Source organism: Nanorana parkeri, unplaced genomic scaffold (genome assembly GCF_000935625.1).
Source record: "Nanorana parkeri isolate BGI_ZX_2015 unplaced genomic scaffold, ASM93562v1 scaffold1158, whole genome shotgun sequence".
Taxonomy (NCBI): Eukaryota; Metazoa; Chordata; class Amphibia; order Anura; family Dicroglossidae; genus Nanorana; species Nanorana parkeri.
The window spans coordinates 176,215-186,637 of record NW_017307426.1 but is presented as its reverse complement, the minus strand read 5'-3'; the positions used below and the strand labels follow the sequence as shown (position 1 = coordinate 186,637).

Sequence of the window (10,423 nt, the reverse complement as noted above, 5' to 3'; positions counted from 1 at the left end):
CCACCCCACCCCCCTTGCTCTTCTTTATGCAGTGATGGGTTACTCTGCATTGGGACACTAAAATGCATCTGCGCCCGCCTTGGACTACCCTCGAGATGTCGTGCTCTGCTTATGTTCATCTCAAGCATCTTATGTATTACTTATTCATTCACCACTGTGTATTTATGTTCTTGTAGTGTCACCTGCAATTGTTAAATTGTGTTATCGTACTTAAATGTTTAGATAACTAAAAATAAAAAATAAAAAGCGTAAAAAAAAAAATAAAGTGGTCTTACCATCTTCTTCCCCATCATTCTCAACTGTGGACCCATTTTCCTCTTCAAAGCTTCCAATACCAGATTCTATTTGTGGTGGCTGTACGTGCTGTTGTGACAGTAGGTAACGAACATTGCTGATTTCTCTCTTCAGCAATTTTAACCGTTTACTTCTGGATCCACTTGATTTCATTGCAAAAGTCACATCCAGTTTCTCCAACAGCTTTTTTAGTTGTTCTTCCAAGGGCATATGTGCACGGTTATTAGGATTTAGTAGCTTATCAACTGCAAATATAAAAAAATAAAAAATAATCATACACAACACACAGAATCCCATCCAGAACATTTTTGAGAAATTGATTATCAGTTTAAGTGAATCTTTACCTCAAATCTTTTTTGTTTTGGATAGAGTAGGGAACAATTAGAACTTCTGTCAGGTTGAGAGGCTCCACTGGAGATATTCCATCACTTCCAGTCCTGTAAAATTTTTATCCCCAGGACAGGGAGTGAGAGCAACTCTCCCCAAAGTCAAGGCAAGCAGTTTTTTTTTATATTTATACACACACGGGATGCTAGAAGCTCTGTCAGCTTTTTATTGTCCATTTCCCTCACTGTCTGGTTAGGCTGTCCAAAAACACAGCAAGTGAGGGGGAATCTCTCCAACAGCACCCTGGACAGCAGTAAAACCTGGCAGGGGTTCTATAACCTTTCACTATTTGTTACAAAACTTTAAAAAAAAAAAGTTCAGGGTATAAATACAATAAATACATTAAAAGAGAACTATGAGGTAAGTGAGCAGATCGGTCCATGTTTCTGCTCACTTCCCGATCAATAGAGTCGACACGTGACAGCTTCTTTGTCACAGGTCGGCTCTAACTATGAGGATCACTGGAAATTACTCGCCTCACAGTTCTCCTTTAAAAAGGAGAACTATGGGGTTAAGGCTTTTCCCCATAGTTCTCCTTAGGGTAACGGGAGGACACAAACTAGTGTCCTCCCGTCACCATAGGCTCAGTATAGCGCGAGCTACAGCTGGTGGTATACTGAGACGCCGCAGTATACCGCGAACAGCTGCTCGCAGTATACCGAGATGCCGCAGCTGAAGCGGATCCCGACAATTGTGCAGGGATCCGGCCAGCTGCGTGACTGACAGCTGGCTCTGCCTATCTAGAGGCAGAGCCAGCTGTACCCGCCCCCTCCCCCGTCCGGCCAGTCAGCGCTGGCGGATCGGAGCGGGGAGAGGGGAATCCAGCCCCTCCCCTGTCACGGCAGAGAGCCGTGACAGGATCGAGAGGTGAGTGAACGCCGGTATGTGTTCGCTCACCTCCCGATCTACTGAGCCAACCTGTAACATTTTCATTGTCACAGGTCGGCTCAGATTATGAGGCTGAGTGAAAATCACTCATCTCATAGTTCTCCTTTAAGCATTGCAAATTGCAGTATTACATTTTCACCTAATAGTTTTGCAATAACATGGTCATTACTTACAGACCTACTTAACAAAATGTATTCAATTTTTTTTGTACATTTTAAAAACCAAAAGATAAAAATACACCTTTTCCAACCTAACAGTACCAATTTTAAAGCGACTTTATACAACTCCGCCCACTTGCCTTTAAAGTTATGCCTCCAGTTTAAAGCACAGCAAAGTCATACAAATAAATAAAAAGCTTTTTGGCTTTAACGGTAAGCTTTTTTTTTTTCGCCATCCCTTGGAGAAAAATCCTCTATTTTGAAGGGTTCTAGAGGAAAGGCATTTTCATGGAGACTGCATTACTCTACCCAGTGTAAAACATTAAAAAGAACTTACCATCCTCCCAGGAAAATTGCAGGGGAGGTTCAAATTTTGGTTGCTCTGGTATATGCATCCCCGTTTCTTCATCAAAGCCAATAGCATTAGCATCTCGCCTTGCTTGCCTTAATAATGCTCCTCCCTGATCTCGCAATCGAACAGCAGCTCTGTAAAAGAATGTGTCCTTGGCATTGTACTTCATGCAATTTTCAACAATGAGGTTAAAGTCCTCTTCAAACACATTTATATTGGTATATCTCTGATCTTCTAACTGTTTCCTCATTGTAGAGAAATCCATGGGATGTTTTATGTGGTCCAAGTAATCAGGAACCTATAATAAAGTGATAAAACGGTGTCTCGTCATTGAAACCTTAAGACAAAATGGGCACACCACTGTTTCTCAAGTTATTTGTATTAACCACTGTTACCCTCACCTCAGAAAGATTCACAGGTTGAGCAAATATATGGGCAGAATCCTTTTCCTGCAGTTGTTCAAGAAGTGTTCGCAGGAGCACTGTCAGTGGTGTCAGTTGAAGCTCCATAGCAACCTGCTCAACCTTAACCTAAAAAATAAAATATAAAAGGTTCACGTTAAATATACACTACACGTCAAGTCTACTACACAGTGTACGACTATTTCAAACGGTAGCAAATAAAAAAAAAACATATCTGCAGACAAGGCTATCTGAAGCAACAGCAAAGCATGTAACAGTTGAAAGTTTGAGCTCATTCACAAAAGGTAGTAAAGCATTGAAATAGTGCGCTTCATGTGGCACTTACATGACCCTTCACTCATGCCATAGTACAACAAAGCTAGGTTTGTAAAGGACAGCCTTGTTCCCAATAAAAGATGAACGAATGCGACAAGACATGTTAAATGAAGAACTCCAGGATTTTTTTTTTCTATTAACCCTTGCAATGGGACTACTTCTACACTGTAAGGCCTGGTTCACACCTGAACGTTTTGTAGCGCGTTCAACGTTCGACGAACGCTCTACAAAACGCTCAAACATCTAAATCCCATTGTATTCAATGGGTCTGGTTCACACCTTGCCGTATTTCCGCCCGTCCGAACGCGATACAAAACGGCCTACGCCCAAAGAAGTACATGTACTAAGGGGTTAAGTGCTCGTTTGTGTCTAGGTTCCAAACAAAACAAAGATATACTCAATCGAAGCTCCAAGCCAGCCAGCTATCACAGCGCTCCCTCCAGCTCACCCTCCATAATTAGAATCTTCCTCTGTGTCCTCATGTCTATACACTGTGTATAGATGTTAATGATTTACGTGACCTAAGACTGATGCAGAGGAGGAGTAGGGACGTTGAAAGGACCGGTCTAAGAAGCCACCAGCTTGGAGCTTTGGGTGAGTAGATCTTTGGGTTTTTTTCTTTAAGTAGGTGATGGCTGCACATGTGATGCAGGCCTTGGAGTAAATGTGCTTTTATATGGATAATGAAGGAGATGTAGTGTTGCTATGTGAAGTTTGATTCATCGGTTCTGCTTATACTTTGAACTAAATCAGGTACTAAACAAGGATTAAATGTTTAACTAAATCAGAAACATCCATTCTAACAAAACAAATATGTATGCAGAAACAAAGTAATGGGAAAGAAGAGTGCTACCTGTTCACGTTTTAATTTTTCACGTTTCCGGATAAGTTCAATTAATAATCTTGCTCTTTCAAGGTCATGCCTTAACCGTTGCCAGTATTTTAATTTCTTTTTCAAGTTCTGAACTTCTTCATCATCTTCTCTCTGAGTTAGAGTTAAAAAGAAAGAATTATAAATTAAAAATATAAAAAGGGATTTCCCTGAACATTGAGCATATCGACTAGGGATGCACCAATACTTGTATCGGTACTGATACTGAGTATTTGGGCGAGTACAATTACTCGCCCAAATACTCCTGTTACCGCAACTGTAGTAACTTGCCGCCCGGTTTCCTGATTGACCAGGAAGCCGGCTCCATGCTCCCTTGTTACTTGGTGACGAGAGAGCATGGGGCCGGCTTTCCTGCCAATCAAGTAGCCGGGGGGCGCGGGTGTAATGGCTCGCCACTCTGCTTCCCGATTGGTTGGGAAACTGGGCAAATCAGGATGGCAAGTCATTACACGACGCCGCCCCCCCCCGTCTCCTGATAATCAGTATCATCATTAATAAATTAAACATTTTCACAAAGGCTTTGTGTGGAAGACATTCATAAAAATCTTCACCTGTTGACTGTTTCTCTGGGACTGCAAACTGGACTGTAGCCGTCTCAGTAAAGGAATGCCGTTTCTTGATAGTCGCTTCAGAAGCCAATAACCATGAACTCTCTCAATGAACTGCTTCTTCCGCTGGATAGACACCTGGTTGGATATTTTGTTTATTCTGAACAAGACAACATATGTAATGCTTAAACACGTCAGCTCAGGCAAAAAAAAAACACAAAAAAATTTATTACATTTTGCTTAACATTAGACAAACTTTAAAAGTATTTAAAATATGAAACAGAAGGAAAGTGTGCATCTTATAAATGCCACTCCATATTTACCATATGTAGGAGATGTGTTTGTACATGTAAAACCAAGCAACTTACAAGTGCTGTGTGGCTTTGTGTGTTAGATACAGTTTGACCGATACAGTAGGCAGCAGCAAACACGCTTTACCTTTCAAAATGTTCATGTAGTAAGAAACTTGCATTTTCCAAACCAATTCTTTGATCTGTGCTACTGTAGGGTTTGTGGCTAAACTCTAAGGGTGCTCTTATGAGGGTAGCCACTATATAGACAGGTCTGTTTGAACAGCCCAGCCTTTCCACGGAGACCACATGACTGTTTATGCACTGGTCACATGACTAGAAAATTGGACTCGTGTCAATTTCAGCATTTTACTAAGGCTGGCCAAACACTGCTATTTTTCTTGTTCAACCCGCAGGCTGGATGAGAAAAATAGAGCAGATTCCTTCATTAACACTTGTGTCGATGGAGGAATCCCGCTGTCAGAATACCCGAACATAGTTGGCGGCTCATTGGCTGCAGACTCTGATCGTACAAAGATTTTCCGGCCAGCACCTTCGATCAGCTAAACGAGGTATGCCGACTGAAAGGGTTCCTAAAAAAAAATTTGCACAGTGTATGAGCACCCTAAGTTTAGGTCCACTTTAAAATAAATCAATATAAAACTAGTGAACTAAATTCAATTATCTAAGCATACAGCAGCTTATCTACTGCTGCCATAGGAAATAAGTTGAAGCAGTAATTGGAAAGAAGGGGTAATCATCGTTTATACTCAGATTCCTAGTACAGGGATTCTATTTTGGTTAAAATAAAACAATGCAGTTACGTTTAGTTTTTTTAAACCTCTTTTCCCCAGCACCCCTTACTGGTCTTAAAAGAGAATTATGGGGAGAGAGTGAAATACACTCACCCCCATAGTTATAGCTGATGTGCGACACTGAAGCTGTTACAGATCTGCTCTATTGATTGAGAACAGAAAAATCACAAGCCACTGATCTCTCAGTTCGCCATCTTCAGTCACTGCACCACCCGGGGATTCCCCCCTCCCCTCGACCGTCAGCGCTGACTGGAGGGACAGACAGGGGAGGAGGCGGGAAGAGCTGGATCTGCCTCAACAGAGGCAGAGCCAGCTGTCAATCAGGCAGCAGGGGGGATCCCGGAAATATTGTCCTGGCTGCAAAGTGGCTCTGCACCTTCAGCATATAGTGGGCAAGAGCAAACTGCATGCTGGTTTTGGGTCACAGGAGGACAATAGTAAATGTACCTCCTGTGACACAAAAGAGAAAGCAAAAAAAAAAGGTTTGGCCGTAGCTTACTTGTAAGCCCACGCGTCCCAGATCCAGCAATATATCGGACTCTGAATGCTGTACAGAGTCCGAACTCTTAAGCCTCATTCACACAGGAAAAAGCCGACACTTACAGCTCCGTGCACGGCCGTATCGGCAGCTCCCTGGAAGGACAGGTGCTGCGTGTGATTAGTACGCAGCCCCTGTCCTTCTCTATGGGAGCACGCGGCCATACACTAACAAGTGCAGGTTCATACGGGTGCGGGTCTCCCGGCTTGGACGCAGGCAAGATCCATCCTGTCAGCGTATGAGTAAGGACAACCGCACAGACGTGCAGGGCGGGTGAGCGTAGGGCGTTGCTGTGTAGCACAGGAGGAGGCCACACTGCCAATATCGGTCTGGAGCTACAGGAGTTGTGTGCCCTCACGCTGATTTCCTCAGCTCCATGTTTTGACAGCCGCATACAGATTGTGTAAGAGACCTGGATACATCCTGTCTGCATCCGAAGTTGTACATCTCTGTATGGTTGCCAAAAGCGGCACAGCTCCTGCAGAGTTACACGAGCTGCCCACATGCTTCTTCCCGCAGTTCTAAGCCCATCATAAACCAGTCATTTACACTGTACGGGGCAACACAGCATGATGCCTAAAAAGGAGAGTGGGGCAGCATATGAGGGATATGTTAAAAATTTGTACAGCTAAATAACTTTGATGCGCTGCTCACAAGTGCTTTCGCCAACATTTTACCAACTCCCTTGCTGCCGCGGTTAGGTCAACACGTCATCACACAACACCAAGAGAGATGGAGAAATTAAATCACAGGAGGAACATCGCAGAGCCAGAACTAAACAGAAGGGGTGCAAAGTCTACTATAATTTAATTTACAGCCGGTTACCACCATTCTGTACTCTATTTTTGTTATACATTTCATACCTTAGGGAACAGGAAATAAACATCACATGTCACTGCTGATATTTCCATCTTAAATGATAAAAACTTATTGCCATCATGCCAAGAATTACCATCTTACCTTTGAGGTGGAATATCAGGGACATTGACTGTCGGTATTACTGTACACGTTTCAGTCAATGCTTTTTTTGATTTCTTTGCTTTTTTCCTAACTTTAGATGTAGATCTAGCTGATTTATCAGTCCCTTTTCTACAAATGCCATTTTTAGATTCTGGTAGCTCATATATGTTTAGTGGCCTTCTGACACACCCTGTGGGAGTATGGGCATCACAGTATGCTGTCTTTTTTACAGAAAATGTTGTGCCACTGTCAGTCACTTCTTTCACGGGCTCCATTTTCATGTACAATCCAGCCTTTTGAGCACAAGTTACATGAAAAGCTGTGTAACAGTTAGCCTTATGGCACTGAATGCAAGCACCAACGCCTTTTTGCTTGCAGAGGTAGCAAGTTAATTTCCATCTCGCTGGGGGTATGTTACGTACACCATCAATTGGTTCAATAAAAATAGTATTTGCAAATCCAACTTCAGGGATCCACAAAGCACAAACTACATGTCCCCAACGATCATCATCCGTCTTTTTAAAGGCACCTCCCTTATTTGGGCACAACACGCAGTCAATAGCCGTGTTATGTGACTGAAGGCAATGCCTGCAGAGCCACTGTCCTTCTGGTATGTATGGCACACCGTAACACTCTTGATGTACTGCTAAATTACACATGTCACAAAACAAAATTACATTACTGTTCTGACATTCTCCATCCATGCATATGCAACATACTGCATCCTCATCAATTAATGATTGCTGATCCCCCTGCTTTTGGTTTTCACAATAAGATTCCTTCTCAAACCTGTCCATGAGGAATTCAAATATGTCTTGAGACACTACAGAAAGTCCTTCACTTTTCCTTTTCTCATTTACTATTTCCAACCAAGCGTAATCTTCTTCATCCATATCATACTCCACCTCTTTATCCAGCTCCTCCGAAGACTTTTCATGAAACTTGTAATACGCAGCAGGTCTGCTGGGAGCAGAAGGGGGACTGCATTCTATGACACGTACTTTGGGCTCTGGAAGAGTACTGGTGGAAGCATGTCCGTGGGGGATTGGAAGAACTTCACTTTTCTTTTTTTCCTTACTGGCTTTCTGTCTTTTAGACCGTAAACAAACCTGGGGAGGCTGTTCACTATTTTCTTTATTGCTATTGCATTCACTCATTTCTTGAGCAGTTGGATGATCTTCAGAAATAACGTCAAGAGGATCAAAAATACTTATTCTGTGCAAACGGCCTTCTATTTCAATTTCAACCATTCTCTGTGCCTGGGCGTAAGTTAATGTCTCTCGAGTAGGAGAATGCTTCATACTACACGGAGAAGTAGAAGTCCTGGGTGCAGAAACTCTATGCCAACGTCCTTTTCGCCTCATTTTGGATGATCTGAAAGAAACATAAAAAGATGAGTCACAATATGTAAAATTGAAGACTGCTGTTATTTTACCCCGTTTTCTACCCCTACTCCTAAAAAGTGACCCATCAATTTGTAAATAACAGTTTAAAATGGTTTAAATATAAACCTAAGACCATTAGAGATCCATACAGAGAGCACAATGGAGAGATATCCCATCCCTGCAGGAATAAAAGTCAAGGTACAATGCTAATTCAATGCCTGGCTGAAGCCCCTAAATGTCCAAGAAACATCACCACTATTTTTTTTGTTGTAAACAAATATGCTGTGAATGCACACTGCAAGAGACACTATACAGGAAGACCAATTAAAAATAAGCCCAGTCGTCACTAAAGCTTGTTTGTTGCCTGTTTTTCTGACAAAAACTGTCCACAACAAAAAATCAAAGTGGTACTGACATTTTTTTTTAGCTCCACTTCAAATTCGGTGCCAAAGTTATTAACTTTAAAGTGTCCAGCTGGAGGTTGTTAAAAGTTCTGACGCTACTCTGAAGAAAACAGCTTTATACTTACCCGTCTAGTGCCCCATTGCCTGAAACTCCACTTTGTAATAGAGCTATTGCCACCATTCCTGTTCGACTTAGCGGGTTGGCTAAATAGCGGGTCCCTCACTGGGTGATGGGGTTCCCCCTGCCTTCTCATAAATGCAGGACAGCAGAAGAAACCACAATTTTAGGAGCTCTGCTACAAAGCGAGGTTTCAACAAATGGGTAGCAGGACAGGCAAGTAGAGAGCCGTGTTCACAGGGTTGTACCTGTCAAATTTTGTTAACCCCTATGCAGAAGCACAGTTATCCTTCAAAGTCTCCTCCACTCCACCTTCCAAAGTCTTAAACTCACCTGTCCTCACCCCTGCAAGATCTCCACTTCCTGGTTGTCTACTAGCCACACGGGTGCTAATGTAAACTTTCCTAGCTGGGTATTTTGCTTGTGCATGTTGACAAAATTATGTATTCCTTTAGCAAGGCCATCAATTGAGTCCCAACAAAGGACAGCCTCTCTATATGAAATAGGAATTTTTAATGAATATGCAGCAGATACGGCTCCTAGCAGGGATCTAGCAAGAGCAAGAACAGGTGTATATACCACATGAGGGGAGGGAAGAACGCAGGTCTCACTTAAAGGATAATTACATAAAAGTAAATATATTGGGGCATAAATTATCAAAACTGGAGCAGACAGAACCCAGAGCAGGTGCCCATGTTTGTTCAGTTAAGCATAGAAAATTAGAAAAAAGAAGCCGATTGGTTACCATGGACAACTGCTTAAGATGCTGTCTGCTCCAGTTTAGATAAATCCCCTTCATGCCCCCTGCCATTTTAGTAGTGAAGGTTACAGGTTTAAACAAAAAACCACTGACCACTGTTTACCTAACTTAGATCCATCACGTGTGCCATGATCAGGCAAGTCTTTCAGTAATGTGTTTTTATAGTGAAACCAGAGTTTGGAGTTGCACTGTCAATTTAATTGAAAGCAAGACAAAACTGAATTTGGTCATGCACAGGCACTACCGGAACATAATTTACATAAACCAAACAAAGCTGTGACGTCAACTCCCACAAACTGATGTCCCCAGTTCACAGAAGCTTTGTCTCTAGATGCAACGCGCTGCTATGGCCTTTCTGAGGACACAAACCAAGGAAATTAAACTGTTGAGTAGCGATTATAAAAGGTCAATTAAATGTGTGTGATGTGCGCCTTAAAAAAACAAACATTAAAAATAAGTGTGCAAACTATTTTGATTCAGGAAATATATGCAAGCTGGCTACTTTTCCAGACACATTTATAATTGTGACTAGGGTTGCAGAGATACCGTTTTTTGGTATCGTGGTACCGTGTAATGACTCGCTGCTCAGCTTTCTAGCCGGGAAGCTGTCACCAGGTGACGAGGAAGCATGGATCTGGCTTTCTGGCCAATCAGGAAGGCAGGGGGTGGGTAAGGACTCGCCACCAGGGCGACCACGGAACTGTGTCATGTTAAGCCTGATGAAGGGGACCCTTCATCAGGCTTAACAAAAAAAAAACAAATGGAAAAAATAAATACTAGTTTATGGAGTCCAGCGTTGCCTTCCCTACGGCCGAAGTTGTCCCACTCTACTACCACGCTGCAGACATGGCCGGATTTACTCTCTGCTGCACCAAGGCCAGGTTCCTCAATGCAAGC

At 42.6% G+C, this 10,423-nt stretch overlaps 1 protein-coding gene across 4 annotated transcripts in view; it reads right to left on the bottom strand.

Annotated features, from left to right (window-relative positions):
• BRD1 (bromodomain containing 1) overlaps positions 1-10,423 on the bottom strand; it is a 69,520-nt gene that overhangs the window by 50,577 nt on the left and 8,520 nt on the right. For all 4 annotated transcript variants that reach the window (XM_018568236.1, XM_018568238.1, XM_018568237.1 and 1 more), the window contains exons 2-7: positions 6,860-8,233; positions 4,260-4,416; positions 3,670-3,801; positions 2,481-2,609; positions 2,065-2,377; positions 276-539 (exon numbers count right to left, since the gene is read on the bottom strand). In XM_018568236.1, the coding sequence (XP_018423738.1) occupies positions 276-539; positions 2,065-2,377; positions 2,481-2,609; positions 3,670-3,801; positions 4,260-4,416; positions 6,860-8,223 (2,359 nt within the window). In that variant the 5' untranslated portion in view covers positions 8,224-8,233. The remainder of the gene's footprint in view (positions 1-275; positions 540-2,064; positions 2,378-2,480; positions 2,610-3,669; positions 3,802-4,259; positions 4,417-6,859; positions 8,234-10,423) is intronic.